Source organism: Festucalex cinctus, chromosome 1, assembly GCF_051991245.1.
Source record: "Festucalex cinctus isolate MCC-2025b chromosome 1, RoL_Fcin_1.0, whole genome shotgun sequence".
Classification (NCBI taxonomy): Eukaryota; Metazoa; Chordata; class Actinopteri; order Syngnathiformes; family Syngnathidae; genus Festucalex; species Festucalex cinctus.
The window spans coordinates 18,855,918-18,868,649 of NC_135411.1; the positions used below are offsets into that span (position 1 = coordinate 18,855,918).

General features: G+C 41.3%; 1 protein-coding gene across 1 annotated transcript in view; it reads left to right on the forward strand.

The window, feature by feature from the left end:
• The first annotated feature begins 247 nt into the window (after positions 1–247).
• dpp6b (dipeptidyl-peptidase 6b) overlaps positions 248–12,732 on the forward strand; it is a 130,355-nt gene continuing 117,870 nt past the window's right edge. Inside the window, exon 1 of the mRNA XM_077520617.1 lies at positions 248–641. Coding sequence (XP_077376743.1) covers positions 585–641 — 57 coding nt within the window. The 5' untranslated portion in view covers positions 248–584. The remainder of the gene's footprint in view (positions 642–12,732) is intronic.

Consider the following 12,732-nt stretch of genomic DNA (forward strand, 5'->3'; position numbering starts at 1 on the left):
CGGATGTTCGGATATTTTCTTTTCTTTTTCCAAACCACGTTTATTTATTTATTTATTTTAACTTTATTGTAATTTACAAAACAAACATGGCATCAGTAAAGATATTCGGATATTAGGAATTGTCAATATACTTCTCTCTTGTCGAGGGGGCGTGTTCAGGGAATAGTCACGTGACGTACGGAGCTCTGTCAAAGCTTTATTTAAAAAAAAAAAAAACATAAAAATTCAGTCACTGTGCAATGCAGCGTGTTCTATTTCCGGTGCCATCACAGCGCAAGTGTTGGATGTATTTTATTTAAGCAGCTACAGAGGACATAAATCACTGTTTCCCCTCCTTTTCAACATTTCTGGAGCCAGTCAGCAGCGGTTATTCAAAGGAGTGAGGGAGAGCAAGAGCTTCAGCAGCACGTTGAGCTTTCCCAATCGGCAGAAGCGAGTGCTACAGGTGGGCAGCATTTCATCAAATCCCATTGCTGCATTTACCAGCGTCGAGTTGCATCCGCTTAAAAGGAGAAGGGAAAGCTGTCCATTCCGGTGTGCCTACTGAAGTTGCCTGGTTGTTCAGTGGCAGACTCCGGGAGAACATGAACTCGTCAGCGGGTGCGGGCAACTACCGCCGGACGTCCATCAAGGGGGAAAAGGTAATGTACAAAATATTTAAAGCACGCTATTGCGACACTAGAACTATGTGAGGGGAAGTTGATGTCAACTGCTGCTCCCGTGACATGTTGTCGTATGTGTTAATTACGGAGACAGACAGCGTTGTTAGTTTTATTGTCATTTCTCCAGCGTGCCCTGGCTCAAACGGGTATTCAAAGTGTTATCTTCTGTCACATATCATTCACAATATAAGTTCTTACAATGCGCTTTTCCTCTTCCAATAGTTGCAAAAACATATTGTGTCAGCTAGAGAAAGCATAAGAAGATGATAAATGCAGCTGCTTAGTTGGAACGTGTGAGGTTGTGGTTAACTTAACACTTTACAGTACTGCCTCACAGTAAAGGTTGTTTGAATCTCAAGTCAGGCGGCCCCAATGCATGTTCTACTCGTGCTTCCATGTGTATTGTCCAGGTAGGCTCCGGTGTCCTCCCTCACCAGCATGCATGTGACTGACGTCATTGATTGAAGACTGTAAATCTCTTGTAACACTTTGGTTTCTTGCTAAACGGCTTTATTCTTTTCATTTGTTAGCCGGCTCCAACGCTCAGCATCTCCACAAAGTCAAAACTGGGTCAAATAATAACAAATAAGCATGAACAACGAATGAAGGGTAATGTAAGTGTGCTTTGGGGTAGTGTCTATGGCACTACTTGGGCGAGGAGCATCTTTAACCCATTTAATAGTTACTCCTATTTTGGTTAGGTAAAAAAAAAAATCCGCTATTGTGCTAAGAGTACAACTGTATATCGACTGATATGAGTTGCTTATCTTGTGATTAAAGCTGTTAAAATTAATCGCTTAATTAAGTAATCAATTATCAAATTAATCAACAACTATTTTAATAATCGAGTAATTTCTTATTTATTTATTTATTTATTTATTTATTATTATTTTTTTTTCCAAAATGGTCCAAATCTGATTTCAGAATAACAGTAATTGTTGACTGATTTCTAAAGTCCTTCATGAAAGAAGACCTGATTATCTTCTGTGTTTTAACAAAATAAGACATTTGCAAACCTGTTTTTACTTTGGAAAACAATGACCGAACCGGTAACGTAATACAAACATAAATCACCCCCCCACCTTTTTTTTTTTTTAATCACTGTAATATGAGTACGGAGTACTAAATAAACACCAATCAATGGTTAATAAACAGTAATTAGTAGTGTTGTTCCGATACCGATACTGGTATCGGCAGAGGTGCCGATACTGCATTAAAACAGTGGTATCGGTATCGGTGACTACTCACAAGTAACATGCCGATACCATTAATTCCAACGCTAATATAGGATTTTGGATGCAGCATCTTGTGTCTTGCTCGTGCACGACATTCACTGGTATGTGACATGCTCACTGCATGCCGATCTAAGATATCCTATTGGCCCTTGAATGCTCTGAACCAATGGCAGGACAGCTTTTTCATGTTGAGGAAAAAACAACCTTAAGTATCGGTATGGTATCGGCGGATACTGCAAAGCTGGGTATCGGTATCGGGAGCCAAAAAACGGTATCGTTAAAGTTAAAGTTAACTTGATTAGTTGATTAATCGATTCTAAAAAATATTTGATAGTGACAAAACTAATCGTGATACACTTTTCAACCATATTACTCATCCCTGTGATGAGGTAATTATATAATCAGATGTCTTGGCCCTCTAAGGGAAAGCATGATGTGGTGTACCATTTAGGCTAAATGAGGGGTGTCAAACAATACGGCCCGCGGGCCAGATCAGGCCTGCAAAAAAAGGGTTTAATCCGGTCTGCAAGATGATTTTGCAAAGTTAAAAAAAAATAATTGTAATGTCAGACTGATTAATCAGCCAGCCACAATCAAAATATATAAAATTTGTAATTTCACAAGCAGTCCTCAGATGAGCAATGCAACTTGTGCGTGGGAATCATTCTGGATGTCATTATTTTACACACAACTTAAAAACTTTTTATTTTAACTGTTTTATTTTATTCAAATTATTATTTTAAATCATAGACCGACATAAATGTGTTAAATATGACACAAATTCAATTACTGGTAACTAGGGATGTAACGATATCCAAACAACACGATACGATATTATCACGATATGAAGGTCATGATACGGTAATTATCACGATACTGTGAGGAGGTTGGCGATATTTAAAAAAGATAACAATATTGTAAAAAAAAAAAAAAGGAAAAAAAGAGCTTATACTAAAAAAAAAAGCACAATATTGTGCTTTTGTACATAACAGCAATGCATATAAACTAGGGCTGGGTATCGATTCAGATATCCAGGATCGATTCGATTCACAAGGACCCGATTCGATTCGATTCACGATACACAACAATTTTCGATTCATTTGAGGAATTCATGCAGCACCTATTTTACACAGTCAAAAGTACCAGTGCTGCAAATAGTAGCTCTAACGTCTTGCTCTAATTTAATGCGGTAGTAAAAATATGAATATTTACATTAAGAATTGAATCCATTGCAGTTACATTAACACACCGTTTTATTTAACATGGCCTTATAAAAACAATAAATAATTATTTAAATCAATTACAACCACAGTACAGGCTGTGTAAAAAAAAGTGACAAAAAACACTGACACTCACGACATTCACATTCACGTTTTTGTGCAAATGTTCCAGTGGTGGTTGAGGGGAGGGGGTGGGTGGGGAGATGATCGATACTGACTTCCTCCGTGTAAGTGACACGGGCTCAGAAGCATTTGTTTGTGTGTGTTGGATGTGTCGTGTGTGTTGGGATATGAAAAGGCGTATCAATACGACATCGATATTTTGAACCCAGCCCTAATATAAACCACCTACAATCTCTAATAACAATATTGAGGCACTTATATGCTAACGCAAGCACACATTGATCCCTTCACAAGCAAATTAGGTTCCCCCTCATCTGACAATTAGCATAGATTTTAAACATTGAAGGCCAAAATATCCTTAATGAAAATTAAATTGCACTAATAAACTAGCCACTAGAGGGTGCTAGAACTGCACAAATGGAAATCAACCTGACTTTTTTTTTTAACAGATGTGTTCCTTTTAAATATTGTGAGCATGACGACGACGATATTGTGGCAGTTTTAATATCACAATATCACGATATTGCCCTTATCGTTACATCCCTAATTATTATTAATATATTTTCCTCCATGCGGCCCCTGAGCTAACATGAGTTTGACACCCCTGGTCTAAATTGTCCAATGGGTGTTTTCTTAAATGTCAATCTCGTCTCTCACCCGTAACTCACTCTCGGCCCTCATGAGGACACAGAAAATGGATGGCCGGTTGAGGTAAAATCACAAATAAAGAAAAGAAAATTGAGCAAAAGAGCATTGTGAACATACAATCAGTACAGTGACATATTGACATAAACACGATCATTTATTGGTATTGGATCTTTTTATGTTCATTACATTTTTGAACAAGTTGTCACAAATGCTGGTTGTGTGCGTCTGCTAGATTGTGCAATGCCTACCCGTACTTAAACTGAACAGATTTATTTTTTTTTGTTCCTCCTTCAGTGAAAAAATATGAGCTCCGTTCTTTTCTTTCATGTCGTCACGGCCCAGCAATAGCACTCCCACAATGCCGTTTCCAAGAAAGACTTGCTTGAAAGATCCAAAGTTAACTTGAATTACACAGACAGACACGTCAATTGTTGGCTTCAATAAAGGGAGAAAAGAAAATGTGCCGGCGCATGAAACTCTTTTCTTTGTTGAAGCCGGGGAAGTTAAATCATCGCAAGCCTCCCGAGGGCACGTCGGCCCACAAATTACTTTGAGTTCATGCCTCCGAGTTAACCGCAGTTCATACACAGGTATGCAAAAGAATATCCGTTATCCAGACATCCATTTTCTATTCTGCTTATCCTCAGTAGGGTATGCTAGAAGACTGCTATGCATTATTTATTTTCATGATTTTAAAACACTTCTCAAGTGTCTCAATAAAACATCACATCAAAATACTATGATAGATAAAGTGTATCTCATCCATGTTGGATGTCTTTTGGTCCTAAATGACACCTGCATCTATTTACTGACTGTTTGGACGCACCCATGCGTTGTGTTAGTTTGCCCTCTACTGGAGGCCTAAAAACAAAGTGATTACTCCACTGTGACAATTCGACCACAATGTTGGGCTCCTGAGGTTTAAAACTTTAAAAAACAAATAGACATTTAAAGTGTCATACTGTGCAAAGGCTATTGGATTACGAGCTGCCATGTTTGAGGATTTGTTGCTTTTATAAAATGTCCGCCTCTGCTGTGATGATGCCTTTCTTGGTGTGTTGCTGTGGAAAGTGGATCCTTTTTCCCGTCATACAAATGTGCACGTTTTCAAAACGGGAGTAGCTGTGGGAGTGCAATTATGTCCGTCCCTTGCAAGCCTGTGCCGAGAAACCACCACCAAGCTAAATGTATTGATTTATTTTTATTTGTTCATTTTTCCTTTCGGACAGCATTGTGACAAACAAACATTTCAACATACAATTTTAACATATGATAACCGAAAAGAAAAAGGGCTGGCAGGAAGAAGCAAAAAAGCTTATAAAAAAGTTTTATTATGATAAGAAGAAGCGGCCATGAAAATGGATGGATGGATTATTATGATCAGATTTATTATGATTTTGTTATTATTTAATCTGCGTTAAAACCAAAGAAGAGATTAATAATAGTTATTTTCTAGCCTTAAGATATGATATTTCCTCGTCAGTTCCATCCGTATTTCTCAAATTCAATTCATTGGCCAGACCGAGGCCCATTTCTCTGTAAAGTTTGATAGATATTGATTATGTAGTTTTTGCAGCATCCTACATACGAACAGACAACCCCCGAGGCAATAATACTCGTGCCTTTAATTGATACCGTCTGAGAGGTATTCATTTTCGAAGGCATGTTTATTTATTTGGTTAGCACGTCTGCTTCAGTTCCGAAGTTTACCTTGATGCAACCGTAAGGCAATCGACCCATACCCACAACTTAACTAGGGGGGCCAAATGTCTTCATTTGCCCAGACATGTCCACTTTTTCTGGATTATTATTATTATTTTTTTAATTCATGAGCATGTTTGGTTTTCATTGTTTTTCACGGGACCAAATTAGTATTTGTTTAATACAATTTGACTGATGCTTTGCACAACAAATGGGAAAATGAATTACTGCAGATTGTTCCCAAGTCGAGGGGGTGTCGGTGGAAAAATGGTGGGTTTTGTGTGTTAGAGATAGACCGATATGGTTTTTCACGGCAGATGGTACCGATTATTAGTAGTCAAGGACGCAGATAACAGATATTAGAAGCCGATATTCATTTTCTAAGAGAGAAAATATTGGGATCAAATTTGGAAAAAAAACTAAAAAAATACAAACTCCAGCTCTTAATATTATTATTATTATTTTTTTTAAGAATATGTTTATTGAAAAACTTTTGGGGTTCATTAAATTTTGGAGTTAAAAAAAAAGTGAATAAACGTCTTTACTTTTAAAATCTAACGAAAAACTTAAAGGGGTACTTCACTTATTTAGCCCATTATAGCTATAAAAAGTTAATATTTTGTCTATAATTAATTTGATACTTTCATTATTTTCCACGTATAAATAGTACCTTTAAAAACACATTTGGCAACTTGCTGTCGACTGAAAATGACATCACAAGGGCTCAGGTAACCAATCACAGCTCACCTGTTTTCTAGGTTTGGTCATGTGGCATTCACAAGCTGAGCTGTGATTGGTTACTTGAGCCCTTGTGGTGTCATTTTCAGTCGACAGCAAGTTGCAAAATGTGTTTTTAAAGGTCCTAATTGTACATGGAAAATAATGAAAATACCAAATTTATTATAGGCAAAATATTAATGTTTGACTGCCAAAAATGGCTAAATAAGTAAATTATCCCTTTAATTGATCTCCCAGGGCCTGTAGCATGTTTTGAAAAGTTAAATAAATACTTACATAAATAGCTCCCTATTGTTTTCTACAGCAAATAAAGTTTCCCAAAATTTAAAAAAATATGTGAAGTACAGTGTTCAAATTTTACTTATCTTAGTTTTAATTTAAAACAGAAGGTGCAGGCCCTGCGGCATCTCTGAAAATGTAGATAATAATGAGTGCCCTGAAGTTAAAACTTTTTTTAATTGATCGATTATTGGCCGTATGATTCTTCAAAGTGGCCGATGCCGATATATCGTCAAACTGCTGAATATCAGCGCCGATAATCGGTCTATACCTAGTGTGAGTTCTATTATTGTATATTAAAGAAGTATCTTATTTAAAAATGTTACTTCACTTTTTGTGTACCTCACGTCCTGAGTGTTCAAATAAGGTGCTGAGCTCAGTCGGTGGCTGCGAAGTTTAGCTCACTGGTAGTGTTCTGCGCTCCCAAACTGGAGACATGATTGTGGTGTGTGTGTGTGTGTGTGTGTGTTCGATTCCCATGACCAGTCCCATCGCAGGACGGTGATGCTTGAAAAATGTTCTTGGGTCAAAAAAGGTTGGGCTTCGAACATTTTCATTATTTATTCATTTGTCCAGACTCAAAAAGGGAGTTATACTTTTTTGTTTTATTTTCTACCCATTGACACGACGAGGTAAGGTAGGACTCAGACGCAGGCGTAAGGTAAGCCACCAAGGCAGCAGGTTTATTTCCGGCCAACAGGTGTCTCCTCTCAAGCTGAGAGGAGAACAGGGAAGCAAAAAAGTGGAGAACAAAAAGCGCTCCACTAGGGAGGAAAAAACAGGCAAAAGGTACTGGGGACAACGAAAAGCGCTCCGCTAGGGAGGAAAAAGGGCACAAGGCAAAAGGGGTAACAAAAGGCGCTCCACTGGGGAGGAAAAGGCACAAAAACAAGGCAAAAACACTTGGCACCATGAACGAGGACATAAGGACTGTGGGACGCTTCCATGCACTGACTGTGACACTTCGGCACTGAGGGGAGAATGCAGGTGGCTTTTATTGTGAGTCTTGATTGGTGGCAGGTGGTGGTAATCATGGGCGGGGACCGGTAATTAGGGAGCGGCAGGAAGGGAAAGTGACCTGGGGTGAGAGGAGAGTTAGGATTTTCAAAACAAGACAGGAAACATGGACACAAAATAAAAGCATGGGCTGTCACGCCGGTGGCGGCGTGACACCCATATGATAAAATATTTATAATGTATGGTATCTTTGAGTACTGTATCTCAAAGCAGGGCCGAGTGTCTTCCTTTTTACTTAAAACTTGAAGTATGTATCGTGAATAGAAGCTAATGCTGGCAAGGCTGTTAGCTCATGCTAATGTGTGCTAACACTGCTATTCTGTTTACCTTTTAGCTTTGAGATGCAAATCAGCTGTATTGTGATGTGACAATTTGGTAATCACAAGACTCAATCACTGACAAATGTTCAAAAATAGGTAGATGACCAAATATAAATGTATTTAGTTTACATTTGATGGGTGGCAACACACTCCAGCGGCCCAACTATATGAACATAAGCTCTTAAAAGGACACTGTTTCACATTTACCTCCCTTAATGAGGAAGCTAAAAAGTCAAAGTCAACAGACAAACTTCCACTGACACAATTTGTATGCAGCAAGGGGCTGGAAGAAAAGTCTTTCAAATACATTCTGTATTCATGTAGCGAGCTGTGTGTTTTTTCACCATTGAATCGCCTGCTTAAAATGTTTGTACTGCTGCTCGCCGCTGTCATTAGAGCCTGCAAAATGACTTTCAATTTCCTGATATGTGTACACTCACACATACACACAGCACTGACTATATACAATACATGCGCAGCTTGATAGGATCTGTTTATTCTAGCCAATGACCGTACTTGGAGTGATAATGCTGTGGCACACAATAGCACATTGTTCAATGAAATGAAATTCTGGAGACAAGCGAGGTGAGCCCGCTAGGCAGGGACCACCGCACGACTGGAGATCGGTCATTTGTCTGCGCTAACCGCTACGCTTGAGGGTTGGCCTCTGGTCTCCGGAGAGGCCCCTGCTGTCGATGAGAAGCGCGCTTTCACACCTCCCGCCCACCGGCGAGCACCTCCGTCTCCGCAATGGGGATGCGGCTTTGTTTTTTTGCTGCCACCTGTGACAGATTACCAGAAAGAGCCCCGCCTGTGGTAAACACACCTGCAGATAAAGACCCATATCTCGTTACTGGACATATCGCCGCTTAGCATTGGTATGACATCTTTTTTTTTTTTTTCGTTCCTCGTGTGTCTTGGCCACGCTGGCTCCACCTTGATCTCAAAGCTGAGCTGCTCCAGGGGTTGCTGAGGAGCATACCAAGTACAGCGGGGGGAACTTTGGCCTCCTCAGGGGAGGTGCGCTGGTGGAGGATGCTTCGGGGCCGTTGAGCCATTTGGGCAGGGAGGTGCACTGCGGTTTGAAGGACGAGCTCATAGCCGGAAGAAGGGCACATAAAGGTTTTAGTGGCATCAAGGGGGACAGAAAGTGGAGTTTTAAAGTGGAACTAATGCACATGTCTGCAACATTCGTCCAACTATGTACGCGTATGTACGATTCATATTAATCTTATGCATTTCTCCAACTCTGGTTATTGACCCCACCCCCCTGTAAACAGAGCAGGACCTAAAATTTAAAATTAAAGTTAATCTTTTTTTGTTGTCATTCCTTGATCATTTTAGTTTAAAGTCTCTTTTATTCATTGCGTTATATAAGTCAGAAAGTTAGCTATTTGTCTCTGCAGATAAGCTTGTCAGGACAGTGCTGGTGTTAGATTTGTAGCTTATTAACTCTTTGACTGCCAAAAACGTTTAATAACCATTAGCAAAATCACGATATATGCCGCCATATACATTAAATGACATCAACTACTTTAATTTTTTTTTTTTTTATTTAGAAATAATGGCCAGTACAATGTCTAAGTGCAGCGCGGCCAGGTCAATGGGTTGTGGAATCAAAAACACCCAATAATTATGGTCAGCAGATGGCAGCATTGTATTTCTTTTCAATGGGCTGCCGGTGTATGGAATTACAATGAAACGTGATGGAATCTGATAAAAATCTAATGAAATATAACATTTTCAAGAATGACTAATAATAATAATAATCAAAGCCTTTGTCACGTTAAATCTAATTCACAGTGTCACTAAACAAAAAATATTAGTGTCAAAATCACTGTTTTGGAGGAAATGTATCTTTTCACAAAAAGCTTGTTTTCTCCTTATCTTTTCAATTTTTGCTCAATGTCACTCAAATGACCACTTTTCAAATGGTGTTTACTAAAAAAACGAAATAAGGCAGAAACATACTTTTTCTTTTCTAATGAAAGGATTGGAATGCGATCTTTCACGTAGTACCCACGTTGTATATGTAGTAAAAGAACACAATATTCTGTTTGCCTTGAAAGATTAGTTAAAATGCTCAAAATCGGCTGCCACTGTGGGTGTTTTTTGTTTTTTTTGTTTTTTTTTATAACGGAATCAGAGGCTCCAAACTGGTGTACCAGCACGAGTCTAAGGCACTGTGACACAGAGATGCACATCAAATGGGATGGTTTTGTTTTGTTTATAATGGGTAACTACAAAAACATGCACATCATTATGTGCATATGATAATTCACTGATCCAGAGTAATTTTTACCAGAGCCCTTGTTGAAAACAAATAGCAAATGGCCAAAGAGGTGTTACAAAATAGTAAAGTCAACACTGGACCGGACTAGTAGATTTATATGTATGGCACGAGGGTTAATTAGAGGGGAAGTCAACCTTAAACATTTCTTGACAATAATATATGTGACCTCATGACATTTTGATTAATATTAAATTTGTGGAATATGAGTTACGCAGCGGGCGGCACAGTGGTGGTCCGCCTCCCAGTGCTGAGGACACACGATCGAGTCCAGGCTCCGGCCTTCCTGGGTGGAGTTTGCATGTTTTCCCAGTGCCCGCGTGGGTCTTCTCCGGGTACTCCGGTCTCCTCCCACATTCCAAGGACATGCATAACAGGTTAATTGGGTGCTCTGAATTGTCCCGAGGTGTGATTGCGAGTGCGGATGGTTGTTCGTCTCTGTATGCCCTCCGATTGGCAGGCAACCAGTCCAGGTTGTACCCCGCCTACTGCCTGAAGCCAGCTAGGATAGGCTCCAGCACCCCCAGGACCCTTGTGAGGAAAAGCAGTTAAGTAAATGGATGGATGGATGGATGGATGTTTCTTAATCTACTAATTTTCCTAATTTGTTCAAAAACGAAAGTGTTACATGAAAAAAATGCTGTTTTTATTTCCCCAAATATTATATATAGTATCAATATTACAATTTAGAGCTGTAATTTTAATACTTTGATATTTTTGCTCATATCGGCCCATGCCTATTCATAAAGTTTGTGACTGTGAAAGCTGCTCCATGCTCTGCAGTGCGTGCACATTTAGACCAGGCATGCCGCTTGATGGTAAACCAGAAGAGCTGCTAACAAAAACATTTTTTGCCATTCAGCATAATAAACATATCATTTAGGTATATTATTATACATATGACTGTTATAATAAAATGCAAGTGTCACGCCGCCACCGGCGTGGCGGTTCATGCTTTTATTGTTGTATCCCTGTTTCCTGTCTTACCTTGAAAATCTAACTCTTATCTCACCCCAGGTCACTTGCCCTTCCTGCCGCTCCATAATTACCGGTCCCCGCCCTTGATTATCACCACCTGCCACCAATCACCTACAGCAATAGAAGCCACCTGCATTCTCCCCTCAGTGCCGAAGTGTCACCGTCAGTGCATGGAAGCGTCCCACAGTCCTTATGTCCTTGTTCATGTTGCCTAGCGTTGTTGCCTTGTTTTTGTGCCTTTTCCTCCCTTTTGGAGCGCCTTTAGTTACCCCTTTTGCCTTGTGCCCTTTTTCCTCCCTAGCGGAGCGCTTTCTGTTGTCCCCAGTACCTTTTGCCTGTTTTTTCCTCCCTAGTGGAGCGCTTTTTGTTCTCCACTTTTTCCCCTCCCTGTTCTCCTCTCAGTTTGAGAGGAGACCTCTGTTGGCCGGAAATAAACCTGCTGCCTTGGTGGCCTACCTTACGCCTGCGTCTGAGTCCTACTTGACCCCGCCTTGTCAGTACACTTCGGCCAGCATGGACCCAGCAGGCACGGTCGAGGCCGCACTGCAGAGCCAGGAGGCCCGGCTCAACAACCAGGACCGGATCCAACAGACCATGCTGTCCCGGATGGAGGAATTGACCAGCCAGGTCCACGAGCTGGTAAGCCTTTCACGGCGTCGAGCGCCAGCTTCCACTGGACAGATTCCTCACCCTGAGTTCTCTGTACCGACCACGCCATTCACCGGGGTAGGATTGAGACTGGCCTCCCCAGAACGATACTCCGGTGAACCCGGACGCTGTCAGACTTTCCTCACGGAATGCGACATTCATTATGAACAGTTACCACAGGCATTTCCCACAGCCCGATCCCGAGTGGCCTTCATGGTGTCTCACCTGACGGGTCGGGCCAAGACCTGGGCGACCGCGGAATGGGCCAGGGGTTCCTCGGTCTGCCAAAGCGTACAGGACTTTCAAATCGCTTTGCGCCAAGTTTTTGATCCAGAAAACAATGACCGAGAGAAGGCACGAGCACTGAGCCGACTTCAGCAAGGCAAAGAATCTGTCAGCGACTATGCAGTTCGCTTTCGAACGTTGGCAACGAACAGTGGCTGGAACGCCATCGCACTTCACGACCATTTTTTGAAAGGACTCTCACCTGCCATTCAAGAGCTTCTGGTTCCCGTAGATCTCCCCGCGGACTTGGACGCCTTGATTTCCCTCGCCATCCGGACCGATCATCGTCGTCAGGAGCTGGCCAAGATCGGCGGACCGCGAAGGAGGGAGGAACCCACCCCCTGGACGCGGCCACCGGAGGCCAGAAGGCTGCGACCCATCTTTCCTTCCCGACCGGAACCAGGAGAGGTGGACCTCGCCAGCGACGAACCCATGCAACTGGGAAGGGCTCGGCTTTCGCCGGAGGAGAGACAGCGCCGACGCCGAGAGGGCCGTTGCTATTATTGTGGTGGTCTTGGACACTTGGTGGAAGCCTGCACCGGGAAAAGAGGTTCACCGGTGAGTTTCCCGTCACCCCGACCAGCCAAG